The sequence below is a fragment of the Rana temporaria genome, chromosome 5 (assembly GCF_905171775.1).
Source record: "Rana temporaria chromosome 5, aRanTem1.1, whole genome shotgun sequence".
Taxonomy (NCBI): domain Eukaryota; kingdom Metazoa; phylum Chordata; class Amphibia; order Anura; family Ranidae; genus Rana; species Rana temporaria.
In genome coordinates this window covers 58,374,756-58,389,354 of record NC_053493.1, presented here as the reverse complement: position 1 = coordinate 58,389,354, position 14,599 = coordinate 58,374,756, and the positions used below count along the sequence as shown (strand labels likewise).

Genomic DNA, 14,599 nt, shown 5'->3' with positions numbered 1-14,599 from the left:
CCCAATCCTGCCCAAGCCAGGACCAGCTCTGTGACATCAGCAGACTTCAGCCTGTCTGCTGAAAATGGGCCACAGGAGTGCAAAACGAACAACTCTCTTGTAATCAACAGGAAAACGAGCTTTGGCTGTAACCCACGGTTTGTTTAGTGTGCTGCTCATGTGCGATCACTGTGGGAAGTAGTTTGGGTGATGCTGCAACCACTGCAGGAGTGTCAGCAAGGGATGACTAAGCTTCGGGGGGGAAGAGTAAAACGTGTTGAGCATGGCCTAGCGGGAGCCCAGGCTGAGGTTGTCGCTTTCATACCACCATAGGACTCCAGGGATCTTCCCTCCCTCCCTTACAGTGAGCTTTGGCTGTACTTCTCCTTTAACTGAACAAGCTAAAGATAGAATTGGATTCATTGCAGCAGATTCATGCTGCTCCAGTTTTGAAAAATTCCCTTTATAGTGTAAATGAGTCCTAATGGGCCACAAAACATCACAACACTGTATTTTCTTATTAATTCACTGGACAATAAAATGTACCATAGTTCACTTGTGGCTGAGCCAAAAAAAAGCAGTAATCTGCGGGGAATAAGAATAGCACGTTAAATTGTAGAAGTCACCCTTCTCATTTTCACAGTGAGGTGACACAGAAGGTATGAATGTCAATATGCTGAAATGAACAACCAACCTATTAGGAGTTAATAGTGCCACATTTAATTTAATACCATGCATCTGCCATAGACAAAGGGTTAGTATAAAAATGACCGCAACAGGTGGTATTAGAAAAGGTGTTACTTATTAATGAGGCATCTGCACTGCATGGCTACTCTGTTTCCACATGCAAGAAGCTCCCCTGTAGTACCTGATACGTTGCACAGTACTCTTAGTTACAGAAGGGCTAGAGATGCTGGAGGTTACAGTGTGTGTGGTCACTGTGTGTGCAGCAGGGCTAGGCTTGCTTTAAGATTGTGAAAAGGGAGACAGAAGAACAGAAAATGAGCATAACAAAAAGGACAAAAAGACATATAGAACCCATTAATGAAACTTTTTCTTTGAAGGAAAAACAGTTACCGATGGCAAGCAGATTTTCCAGTTTAAGAACAGAAAACAAAAGATGGTTTAAAAAAAACTGGGTCCTATGGGACAATAAAATTTACAGCAGAACTTCTGGCAAATATATAGCATAGTAATTTATAACAAACCTCAACATTTTATTGTTCTGTCCCCAGGGGACAATGTACATGTAGTACTCTATCCCATGTTCCTATGTGCTTTGTAAGCCTTGCTACAAGGTCAGACGGGGCCCCCCCATAATCCAACTACATAGCTATCAAGGAGACTGCTTCATGATAATGGATGCTGGTCTCGTCTCCAAGCACTTGCCCGAGAACAGCAAAAGGATTGCGGGGGGGGGGGGGTGAGGCGTCTCAGCCTTTCATTCCTCTGACTGCAGAAACATGCACCAGTTATCAAGGAGCCATATCAATGACCGCTACATTGGCAGGTACCAGCAATGGTGTGGGGTAGGGTTGCCCTGTCTGACCTTATAACTAGGCTAAGCACGCACGTATTAACATGGTACGTTTGTCTCAACACTGAAAAAAAAACAAAAAATAAATAAAAAATATTTGTACACGATTGTGCAGCTCCGCTCAAATGATTTCCCTCCCGTTTTGGATAGTGTGGGGAACCTTTTATTATCCTTTTATGTCCACATGTTTTGCCTATTGGATGATGTCATACAGAACAGGAACTGAAATGAACCCCAACCCAAATCTGGGACACTAGGAGTATGCAAAACAACTTATTTTGGGGTCTGGCAAAACCGAACTGAAATAAAAAAATTTAAAAAATACACAGCATTTGAAACCCCATTGATGTTCAAATCCATCATCGCTTTATCCAAAACTAAAACAAAATAAAATCCACCCAACCACCTATTAACATGGAAACAGGCTAAAAAGAGAAGTGCCAGGATTGTAGGTCAATCTACCTATATTGCTCCCATTGTCAACAAGTTTCAGAACACCTGGAATGATCTGTACTACATACTTACATTGGAAAAAGTGGAGAGGAGGGGCGGTAAACCAATCAGAGTATTCCTTATAGTCATGGATAAAAAAAAAATCCAAAACATTCTATGAATGGCAACAGTGTCAAGAGGGTGACACCTTATGGTCCGAGTAAAACAGGAAAACTGCTCACACAGAACCCCTGAAGATCGCAGCTATTACTGTAGTAGCAGCTACTAACTTCTCCAGCTGTCCCTCGATTATGAGATATGGATACGTCTATTGCGACAAGCTGGACTAATGTAAGCATGGGTTCCCGGAGTGAGGCCAAAAGGCTACACTGCCGGGCTCCCCTACACGCAATGGCGGTAGAGCACCTGACAGCTGATGTAAACATCAACTGCGGGTGCCGACATCGCCGACTCCAGGACAGGTAAGTGTCCCATTCCCCCCCCAGGCCGGAACACCACTTTAAAAGGGGTTGCAAAGGTTTGTTTTTCATTTTCTAAATAGGTTAGTTTAAGCTAGTGCATTGTTGGTTCACTTACCTTTTCCTTCGATTTCCCTTCTAAATGTTTTTTTTCTTTGTCTGAATTTCTCACTTCCTGTTCCTCCTCAGTAAGCTTGCCCCCATCATCCGAGCCGTTCTGGCTGGGGGTTAGTCAGCCAGAACAGCTTACCGAGGAGGAACAAGAAGTGAGAAATTCAGACAAAGAAAACAAAACCAAAAAATATTTAGAAGGTAAATTGAAGAAAAAGGTAAGTGGACTAACAATGCACTAGCTTAAAGGAACCCGTTTAGAACATAAAAAACAAACCTTTACAACCCCTTAAGACGTAGTCCGAGGGGGCCAATGGCCGAATTATTAGAGTCCAGTCGAGCACATCCTCAACCTCAAAACCCCATATGCCTAATTTGGGACCAAGGGGTTAGAAAAATAATGTTCTCTGATCAGATTGAGAATAAATTATCCATTGGGTTCCATATTTTTAGAAATAATTCAGGTTTATTGTTCAAGATGGCTGTCAAGTTTTCGTTGATCATGGTACCATTTAGGGAGGTTTTAACCTTCTGCAAGTTCAAGGAGGGTAATATCGAGGAAGGGGTAATAGTATGCTTTGTGGCACTGGAAATTAAGCCAAGAAATGTTGCAGTTTTAGGACATACGACTGCAGTGACTTTTAAACCAATTTCTAACATTGTATATGGTTCTCTTTTGGGAAACGCAAATTCACTACAAAACTAAATGTTAAAAGCAAACTTTGAGGTACTTTCGAATGACTTGTCAGGTCATCAAATGTACTGAAGAAAATGTTTCCAAAATCTACTAGTGAATGTCCAGCTTATTGTGTGACCAATCACACTTCACTCTGTAGAGTGAACAATGTCAGTGTTGGTAACCGTCTTCTTCAGGACAGCGCTAACATTTGACCCAGTTAATAAAAGCAGTTATGGCAAAGTCTACTTTTAAAAAAAAAATAAAAACAAAACAAAACAATGTTTGATTGGTTTCTATAAATAACAACCTACAGCAGTGGTCATCAACCCTATCCTCAGTGCCCACTAAGAGGCCAGGTTTTATGCATTACCTTCAGGAAATGCAGACTAGAATACTGCAATCACTGTGCAGCAAATAATATCACCTGTTATGTATTTTAGTTGTCTTGCAAACCTGGCCTGTTCATAGGCCCTGAGGACAGGGTTGATGATCACTGACCTACAACAAACCACTGCTCTCTGCCCAACTTTAAAAGGTTGGTACAATACACTGCAATACTCACTAAATGGAAAATGTAGTCTTTAAAAGGTTTATTGCAATTTGGACTTCTTGGTCCTTTAAAGTGTAATTGTGGCCAGTCGGTAAACTATCCAGTATTTACATAATCTTAAAAAAATCAGTAAGTGAGCTTATGGGCTTCATGCACATGGCTGCACGGGGGTGTACATGAAGCATAAATAGCCTGTGCAAAGGAATACACCTACTGCAATGACTGTACATTGCGATAAGAGGGTTTATGACAGAGCTTGTGTAAACTTGTGCATGCGCATGGACATACAACCCTGGATACAGACAGTGTTAGTCCAGGTTTTTTTCCCACATGAGCAAGTTTACACAAGTGCCAGCATTAACTCTGTGTGCAGCTCTTCCTACTCTACACTCCCAGAGCTTCTGAGGCGTTTTCTTGACGGGTTAGAAGACTGCTGAGTCACTGCAGAGAGGGGAAGCAGGGTGAACTAAGCTGGCATAGACATTAGTGCTTCTGCTGTAAATTCTGGGCATCAATTGCTCCATGGTACCTGCAGGTATAAGTTTCCATTAAAGTGGTTGTAAACCCTCACATATACCCAGTGAAGTGCACTACACAGGGTATATGTGTGCCTCAGATGATACAGAGATTAAACAAATCCTCCTACAAAATTTTAAATTGTAGATCTGCTGTCTACAGCTTTGTACACTCTATGGAAAGTGCAGATCCTGTTAAAAAAAAATCTTTCTTCCCCTTTGGGCAGCACATAGGGGTGGGGATGCTGGGCTTATATTGTGTGACAGCGTATTGGAGGAAAGGGACACACCCCTCTCCACATAGGCAGAGGGACGGAGGGACATGCAGAGCTGTAATATGAATAGACTAGCTCCCTGCTAATCTCCCTCCCGGCACAAATTTTCAGCTACTATTATTGAGTGTCGGAGAACTTGTCAGAAGTGACTCATGCTGATAAGAGGAACAGAGCACCAGAGAGAAATGGCGCTTAGAGCTTTAAAGACAGACAAGTAAACACTACAGGTATATAATTAGATTAAATACAATGAATGGGGTTACAACCACTTTAAGTAGCAACATACACAAAGAGTTAATAGGGAAAAGACTTGACCACTTTTAGGCTTGTTTCACACTAATAGCATTTTCATTGGAGCCTGTGCACATAAATGTGACTCTGTGCGGTGTGATTTTGGGAAAAGGATCTTGTGCTACTTGGCCCTATAGAATATGCAAACCACATCCAAAAGCAATGTCACAGTAGTGTGAGCAGAGTGTTAATCAATGTTTGCTTTTAATGCTGTGTAGCTACAATAACCCAAACTCCAGATCACCCAGCTTATACTTTATTTGCATTACAAAGAAATGATGATGTATTTTCCTGGAAAAGACTATACTACAGCACAACTGAAGTGATTCATGTCTCAATTCCCTTTGCAAACATGGTGTTCAGTTATCCATCATTCTGGCAGACAGGATGTGAAGTGCCCAGGTTCTTGAGCTACAAGTACTTCATACTTCCCTAGCTAATACATTGGGAGCTCAGCCTAGAATCTCAGAGCAGCAGCACGCTCGCACCGTGCCAGCACTTACGTTGTTGCTATCACCACTTCTTCTGTAGTGACGGGCTGTGTGCGGGACCTGTCTTGCGCCCGACGAAGCCTCCTCTCGATGGCAGCGTTTCTAGCACGTGGTTTAGGGGCTTTGGGGTCCACAGATTTTTCCATCTCCTGCAAATGAAAGGGAACAATGGAAAGAGATGTTAATGGGACAAACTGCAGTTTAAGCACATGACTTCATCAGTGGTTACCCAGAAATCCCATTACTTTTTACATCCAGATTATACAAAGTTTGTTGGCACAAGTACAAGACCCTTATTGAGTTAAGAAGAAAGACACACAAAATAGAACAATGCGCTCAACGTGCACAAAGGAATTCTTGGGTAATTCCAGTTCACTTTCTCCCCCCATTCATGTGACATATAATATTCTTAAAAAGGTGTGAGATTTACAAGAGCTGCTGAACAGAATTACAATTTCTAATCTAATAGGGGGTTATTTTTTTTAGTGATGTAAGGATATATGTGAAAAGTAAAATTGCACTGTTGGGGTAACCACAATTGAAACCCTGGTCAAAAAACACTCAGTAACTTTATATATATAATTTTTTTTTTATCTATCTATATACATACACACACACACACACACACACTTAATATCATATACACACACTTTAAACAGGGTTTATTAACCCTTTTGTTGGGCATAATGCATACATCGGAACAAAACTGCTTTCAGCTGGCCGGATCAGTAAGCCTTACATTCTTGATTTCCCTTTATGGTTTGTGAGCTCATTGCCGCTTCATGGTTGGATGTGGGTTTCTCTGCATCCAATTCACATGACCGGAGAGTGACCGGCTCTAAATGGGGCGGCTGCGGAGCGCACAGCAGAATGGTTCTGTGAGTTCTTGGCTCTGTTTCAGGTCTGAATTCAGGCAAAAATTCAGACCCGATTCAGACACTAACTTTCATACAAACCAATAATACATTTATTGGTATTTCTTTATTTTAACCAAAGACATGTAGTAGAATACATTATGACTCACATTTATTTAAAAAAATAAAGTAGAAAAGATGGGGTTTTGCTAAAAAATGTTGGTCTTTCATTATAATTTTATATATATATTTTTTTTAAATTAGAAAACGTGATCAAATGCCACCAAAAGAAAGCCATTTGTATGGAAAAACTATTTCAATTTAAAATTTTAAAGCGTTGCATGACTGCGCAATTGTCAGTTAAAAGTAGCGCAGTGCTAAATAGCAAAACATGCCATGAAGGGGGTAAAACCTTCCAGACGGCAAGTGGTTAAAAAGATTTAATACAAGTTTAGATGCACATCAACAAAAAATAAAAAAATTAACCGAGGCACCACAACACACCCATAAAAACATCTATTACTTTATTTCTTTAGGATACGCATTTTCAAATACATCCTTTCTTTCTATATTTTATTAGACAGTGTTGTAAATGACCCTTAAATGCCAGGCAAGGTAGAACACTTAATTTTTGCAGACATGTTCCTTTTTCCCCTATAAAAGATCAAAGCACAGCACCATTTCAAATTAAAGATCAAAAAAACAAGGAGCCATCAGTATTCAATGTCAACTCTGGCCTACGAGCAATGCAATCATCTGCTTTCTGGGGGAATGAATTGAACCACTCACATAAAAAAAAAAAAAAAAAGTTTTCATTAAGCATTGCTTTTTTTGCTGGCACCATTCCAAAGCCCTTTATCACCATGCAATCAAAGCATCTTCAGTAATACATGCAAAAAAGAACACAGTCACAGCAATGATGAAAACGGTTTGTACAAACTGCAATAGGTACCAATCCCACAAATGCCAGGAGGGTGGTATGTACACTTACCCGGAACAGAAGCCTCTTTGCAGCTACACTCAGCTTTGCCCTCTCATCCACTGTTGCCTCCTCTGTAATCATACAAGGTAAATATAAGAATACACAGACTAACAAATATAGATTGACTTGATTTAGTGTGGGGGCAAAAAAAAAAAAAAAAAGAGGACCATCACCCTAAATCTATCTGCTACCTGTGACCTATGCCAACATGAGAAGTTTGTTTTAAAGACGGATGTCTACTCTTAATTGCTTGATAAATATGGTTTCATTATATTTAATAAAAATACATTCTTTGCACTTTTTTCTGTCACTTTCCCTATTCCCTTCCCTAAATTACCTTGTCTCAGCAAAAGCACCCCCCCCCCCCCACTTGCCTATACCCCCTTACAGCTTCTTCCTCCATCGCAGACACTCTACCCAGCACTTTTAGGAAAATGGAAGCATGTGACCTGCCCTCCCCAGTGACCTGCCCTCCCCAGTGACAGCGCTCAGGCCAAACAGTCAACTGCCAAGCACTGTCACGTAACCCAGAGAGTGAAATAACTGCTCCCCTAGGTCACCAATACCACCGATTTTAATAAAGTAGACCAAAAAAATTTATAAACTAAAGTGGAGCATAACTCAAATACAAAAATTGCCATTGAGCAAGCTTTTTGGTTGAACGGACTTTGTACTTTGTTTTTTACAACAAAAAAAATGTTTTTTGTTCATTGACATTGTCTGTTGTGCATGCAAAGTGCACTCTCGATGCCAACGTTTGTAGTCCAAATGCTGGGATAATATAACTCCATCGACTATGTGTAGGAAATGAATCACTGGCCTTGCAATGATGAAAGAAGGGGGAGGCTGGCAGCAAAATATGTTTTTTGTGAACATGGAAGCCACAAGGGAGAGCGCAGAGCTGTTATTTCTGGAGCAGGGAAAACCCAGAGGTCAGTATACCATAATGTGCAAACCTGCAAGCTATGCCAAGTTCTCCTATTGCTTTCAAAGTTCCACTTAAAACTGACCCAAAATCATTATTATTATGACAGTGCATTTTAGAAACCTAGTGTATTTTTTATGTATGCTTTGCATCCATTTCATGTACACCTTTTCCAAAAAAAAAAAAAAGAGGTCAATGCAGCCACAACTCATCACAATGGAAAAAGGATTGCCAATGTACACAAGTTAACCAAAAACTCAATTTGTTAGTGATGAGATTTATCAGTACTGCTTTCCCTTCAAGAGATCACTTCACAGATCATCCGCACATGCCCCAATATTTATTGGCACGCTACATGACCACTTTGCAACCAATGAGTGATCCCTGTAGAAAAGGGGAGTGATCCCTTTTCTATGAAATGCCCCTCTGTGCACTCCTCGGATCCTGGGTTCACTTTGTCATTATGTGATCAACTTCCCTGATTTCGGGGATAAACTCCGGTCCCTTTAAACTACAACTCGCTCACTCTCCTCAGAGTGCTTCTGCAATCAATGAGGACATCTGAATTGACAGATACGATAGGTACCAGTTGTGCTCATAAGTTTACATACCCTGGCAGAATTTGTGATTTCTAGGCCATATTTCAGAGAGATTATTGAGAACACAAAAACATTTTTCACTCATGTTTAGTGTTTGGCTGAAGCCACTTGTTATCAATCAACTGTGTTTACTCTTTAAATCATAATGGCAACAGAAACTACCCAAATGACCCTGATCAAAAGTTTACATACCCTGGTGATTTTGGCCTGATAACATGCACACAAGTTGACGCAAAGGGGTTTCAATGGCTATTAAATTTAACCATCTTCATCCGTTTGCTTGCAATCAGTGTGTGTATAAGGCCCCTTTCACACGGGCGGACCGTCCAGGTCCACCTGCCAGTTTTTTCGGCGGACCTGAATGGGCGCTCTATACAACTCTATGGAGCGTAGGATGTCAGCGATGTCCATATCCGCCGACATCTGATCCGATCCGCTAAAATCAGACATATGGCGATAGATCTCGCTCAATCCGCCGAAAATGTACATGCTGTCCGTCTTCGTCCAATCTCTCCATAGAAAAGCAGTGGCACTCGACAAGCCCCCCCCCCCCCGCTCAGTGAGCAGAGAGGGACCCGTCATCTCAACGGTGAGATCTCCCGCTGAGCTAGCGGACCGCTGCAATGGATCCGTCCCTGTGTGTAAGGGGCCTAAAAGGTCAAATGAGTTTCTGGACTCCTGACAGACCCTTGTATCTTTCATCCAGTGCTGCACTGACATTTCTGGATTCTGAGTCATGGGGAAAGCAAAATAATTGTTAAAGGATCTGCGGTAAAAGATAGTTGAACTATATAAAACAGGAAAGGGAAGAGGGGTTTTGTTGAAATCAAACCAAACCACGGTTAGGTTAGGTTAGGTAGACCAACATTACAGCCACAAATGACACAATTTTTTTTCGGGATGCAAGGAAAAACCCACAAATAACTTCAGGTGAAATACAGGACTCTTTAAAAACATTTGATGTGGCTGTTTCAAGATGCACAATAAGGAGGGCACTTGAAGAAAGATGGGCTGCATGGCCGAGTCGCCAGAAGAAAGCCATTACTACGCAAATGCCACAAAGTATCCCACTTACAATACGCCAAACAGAGACAAGCCTCAAACCTTCTGGCACAAAGTCATTTGGAGCTATGAGACCAAAACCAAAACACGCTACATTTGGAGAGAAGTTAACAAGGCCTATGATGAAAGGTACAGGAGGTGGATCGCTGATGTTTTGGGGATGTGTGAGCTACAAAAGTCACAGGAAATTTGATAAAAATTGTTGGCAAGATGAATGCAGTATGTTATTCAAAAAAATACTGGCCGAACATTTGCAATCATCAGCCAGGAAGCTGCGAATGGGAAGTACTTGGACATTCCAACATGACAATGATCCAAAACACAAGACCAAGTCGACCCGTCATTGGCTACAGCAGAATAAAGTAAAGGTTCTGGAGTGGCCATCTCAGTCTCCTGACCTCAATATCATTGAGCCACTCTGGGAAGATCTCAAACATGCAGCTCATACAAGACAGCCCAAGAATTTACAGGAACTGGAGGCTTTTTGCCAAGAGGAATGGGCAGCTTTACCATCCAAGATAAAGAGCCTCATTCACAAATACCACAAGACTTTAAGCTGTCAAGGGGGCAATACACGGTATTACGAACAGGGGTATTTAAACTTTAGATTAGGGTAATTTGGGTGTTTCTGTTGCCATTATGATTTAAAAAGAGTAAACAGTTGATTGATAATAAATGGCTTCAGCCAAACACTAACCATGAGTGAAAGAAAAAAAAGTTTGTGCTATTCATATTCTCAGAAAAATGGCCAAGAAATCATAAATTCTGCCAGGGTATGTAAACTTATGAGCACAACTGTAGGTAGAGTTGAGCCCCAACATCAGGGAACATTTAGTAACCTAACTTCATGACCAAAGGCACACAGAAGGAACCTTTTATTTCCACTTTCCTACTTATACCCAGGGCTTTTATTAGTTTAACATGACCAAGAAGTACTCTTGAAAAGGAAACTAAAGTCAGCCATAGACAGAAAGATTTTCTTTCCCGCAACCACGGGGTGCAGAAAAAATAAATAAATTGCTGGATTCCCCCGTCGAAACCATGTTTATGAGGGAATCCCTCCCACTGAGCTATTGTGTTCTCCCAGCAGGGGGAGCTGTCCCTGTCAGGAGAACAGTGACTAGCAGCTATAATAGCCACTAGCATTAATCACATGCAAAAGCCAACATGCTGGTTGTACCCACGTTAATAGATAGAGCAACTTGGGCACATTTAGCTTACCCATACACAGTTCTTGCCCAGTCCCCTGCTGAACTGGCTGAGATTTGCACTGTCTATGGTCGGCTTAATGTTTTTTGGTGCATATTTTACATTTTGATATTGTTTGGAATAGATTTCAATTTTTTTTTCAAATAGATTTTGCAACTACAAAAGCATAGCAGCTGCTGTAACCATATAGCTCAATCTTCATACTGTGTCCTGTATTTGGAGGAATAATGAAGATATTTGCCAGGACACCATGGATCAACAAGGTAGCATTCAAACTGATTTTTTATTGCATGATCGCATCACAGAGTAGTGCGCGCAGAGTTCCTTCATCATCACATGCCTGATGAAGGGGCCTTGCGTGCACTACACCGATGTGATCCTGCAATTAAAAAACATCAGTTTGGACGCTACCTTGGTGTGCTGGCAAATATCTTCATTGAGACTTTCTTAACCAGTTTCCAGCTGGTCGTTGCTGCAGAACCCAAATTCTTTAGAGCTTTATCCAGGAACGTGTGCGATCGGAATATGGAGTATTACTTAAATTGGGAGAAGGGGCCGATTTATTCATGCCATGTGCAATCTGAATAGCAGATCACAGTACAGCCCATTCACAACAAAGTGGTAAAGTGAGTCTTCAAAGATGGCGAATTGCCTTTACAGCACCACCTGCTGGCAGCGACACAAAGCCAACAAAAGCAGCACAAATGAAATAATTTCAAGTGGGACAGGTTATAATAAAATAAAAAGCACTTGCCTTCAGCTGTTTGCATTGGTGGATGGAACGTTGTCCTGTGGAAGATATGACACAATTAGCAAACCACTTCTATTAAAATAGACTGAAACATTATACGTATGCCAAACACACACAAGACTTGAGGCCGTAAACCACACAGAGCACAGCTGTACAGTTTGTGTATCAGTTGTAAGAATTGATATGCACATAAAACCACACAAGGTAAAACATTCCATAGTATGAAACCATAATAAATTATGCATGAGTTAACAAGTTAAGCTTTCTAGGTTTAGGCTCAAAAGGCTCCAAATGCCAAGCAAAAAAAAAAAAGCTTAAAAACGCCAGACTGCTGCCTATCCACAGTGCCATGCTATTCCAAGCCTAGTGAATATCTCCATTCAGTTTAAATAGAAGGCTTTGGCTGTGCATTCCAGTGCCTACCTATCCGTTTCTTTTCTCTCAGCTGAAGTAACTGGTTGAGTTCTAAATCTTTCAGAAGTCTTTCTACTGTCACCGGGTGAGAAATACAGTCTCGGCTTTCGAGGGCCCTTTTCCCGCTCATTGGCAGCACCCAAATCAACAACTGACATTGGCATTTCAGCCTTAGGCACACTTTGTAATCAAGATGTAGGTTATTTGGGAAAAAAAGAAAGAAAAGATAAAGGGGAAAAAAACAGAACTTTTTAAAACAAAAAAAAAAAACAAATTTCAAACGGCATGCAAGAGTGAAGGAAAAATATTTTAAACTGTTTGTGTTAACACTACAGGGTGAATTTTTTTGGGGTCACCAACAAGTGCATTTTTTTTAGGAAACTATGTGAAACAAGGTAAAGGGCGTGCAGGGAGTCACACAAGGAATCAAAAACTTGCAAAAGTCACCCACTGGTCAACTCTTTTGCTTGAGCTTGCCGTCTCCATATATGCACTTCTGAGCTGAGCCACAGACACCTTGGTGTTGACCGTACCAGCTTCCTCATTGGCAACATGAGCATCATCTTCAGTGCCTAAAAATACCATCTCATCCTGCACTTCAGACTCCTTAATCTTAAAGACTTCCATCTTCTGAGTGCCGGTAGAGTCGGACATTGAGCGTACAAGCATCCTATGTTTCATGGACGAGACCTCTTTAGCTTGGCCTTGGGGTTTGGACGGATGTGCAGCCGTTTCGCTTTGCTGATACACCGGAACTTCACTTTTTCCCACGATTTCAGGGGATCTCTTTGGAGGTTGAATAATTGGTGAAACATGCATCAGTTGATCTTTTGACTCCAGCCTTTCTTCGTGCTGTTGCTTGTGGTCATGCGATATATACGTTGGGGTTTCATCTAAGGAGTGATATAGTTTTCCAGTGCTATTTCCCAGTTTGAACGGCTGAATAGTGCTGGTCAGACCGGGATAAATTTTACGGGACTTCTCAATGTTCACATCATTGACAGCTCGAGGATTTTTCAAGGAAGTAGTGAATGCTGAAACCATGACGTTGTCAGATTGAGTACGAGATATAAGTTTTGGTTTAGGAGCAACATTGGCTGGCTGGATATAGCCGTGCATTGGTTGGCGGTAAGGAGATGGCTGTTTATAGACCCTATCAAACGCAGAGTTTTCAGACTGAAAAGGCACATGGTAGATCGGAGCAGAGTGATGTTGCTTTTGATTAGAAGTCTCTGTATCAGGTTGTGGACTCCCGAGCATGTTTTCATCTCTCACCAGCCTCTCTCTAATTTTAACTCTTTAAAAAAGAAAAGGAATTAGAAATGTAGAGCATAATATACAGAAAGATGAGAATTTAATACTGGAGCAGACAGAATCTTGAGCAGCTGTGTAAGGTACCCATCCAGATTCTACCTTCAGCTTGTTCAGTTAAAGAGGAACTCCAGGCTGACCCCCAAAAATATTAAAAAAAAAAAAGTTAGCAGCAACAAACACTGTAGATGCTGACTTAATTTAAGGACACTTGCCTGTCCAGGGATCCAGCGATGTCCTCACCTGAACCATTTCTTCAATTGGCTTCAGGTGCACAAGCTGGCATAGCAAGTAAGGGAAACAGGAAGTGAAGCTTAGCAGCCGGTTTACAACTGCAAATAAGCGAGCCGCTTGACACCTTGTTAATGGTTCCAGTGTCTGGGACCTGTGAAGTGTCCCAGAATACATGCTGGGGAAGAAGGGGGGCCGAACCTCTGGCTCAGATCACCGCGGCCACTGTCATAACCAGATACCCGCCCCCCCCCCCCATCCCCAAAAAAGTGCCAATGAAGAGTGTAAACAAGTGGAACTTCCCCTTTTGGGTGGAGCTCCGCTTTAAGCTTTAAAAACAAAACCATGCATTGCTGTTCTAGATTCTGGCTACTCCAGTCTTGGTAAATTCCCCTCAAAGTGTCTATCAAAGTGATTAAAAGGCAATGTAAAAGGATCAACAAGTACCGTTTACAGACAGAGAGGATTTAGAAACAGACTATTTAAGGTATATAAACTAATGCCTAAACTTGGATCACATAAAATGAAAGTGCATCTAAACCCAAGAACAAAAATGTAATACACTGCAGTTTCACAGTATTTAGATGTGGTAGCTGAGCAGTTTTCTTTCTGGCTTTTTTCCTTAATTTTCACCTGGTGATCCTCGTAACACTTTTTGGATTTATGTCAGAAATCAACAAATAATTTTGTATTTGTCAACTAGATATAACAAAACACTTTCAAAGCTATATTTACCAGATCAAAAAAAGAATCCAAGAAGATTACAAGGGTTTAAACTACATTTTTTGGGATAAATATTGGATATTGCTTGTGAAAGGGTCAGGTAAAATGTACTCGTAACGAAGCAATAATTTGAGGTTAATAGGCAGAACAGTTAATTAGCATTATGAAATGTATAGTATTTTAAATTGTGCTGTGAAAA

The 14,599-nt window shown here is 41.1% G+C and overlaps 1 protein-coding gene across 16 annotated transcripts in view; it reads right to left on the bottom strand.

Annotated features, from left to right (window-relative positions):
* SVIL (supervillin) overlaps window positions 1-14,599 on the bottom strand; it is a 198,830-nt gene that overhangs the window by 123,960 nt on the left and 60,271 nt on the right. For 8 of the 16 annotated variants that reach the window (XM_040352604.1, XM_040352607.1, XM_040352606.1 and 5 more), the window contains 6 exons: window positions 12,587-13,432; window positions 12,145-12,315; window positions 11,725-11,759; window positions 7,185-7,246; window positions 5,352-5,488; window positions 848-943 (listed from right to left, as the gene is read on the bottom strand). In XM_040352604.1, the coding sequence (XP_040208538.1) occupies window positions 848-943; window positions 5,352-5,488; window positions 7,185-7,246; window positions 11,725-11,759; window positions 12,145-12,315; window positions 12,587-13,432 (1,347 nt within the window). The remainder of the gene's footprint in view (window positions 1-847; window positions 944-5,351; window positions 5,489-7,184; window positions 7,247-11,724; window positions 11,760-12,144; window positions 12,316-12,586; window positions 13,433-14,599) is intronic. The other 8 variants (XM_040352609.1, XM_040352617.1, XM_040352614.1 and 5 more) reach the window with 5 other exon arrangements.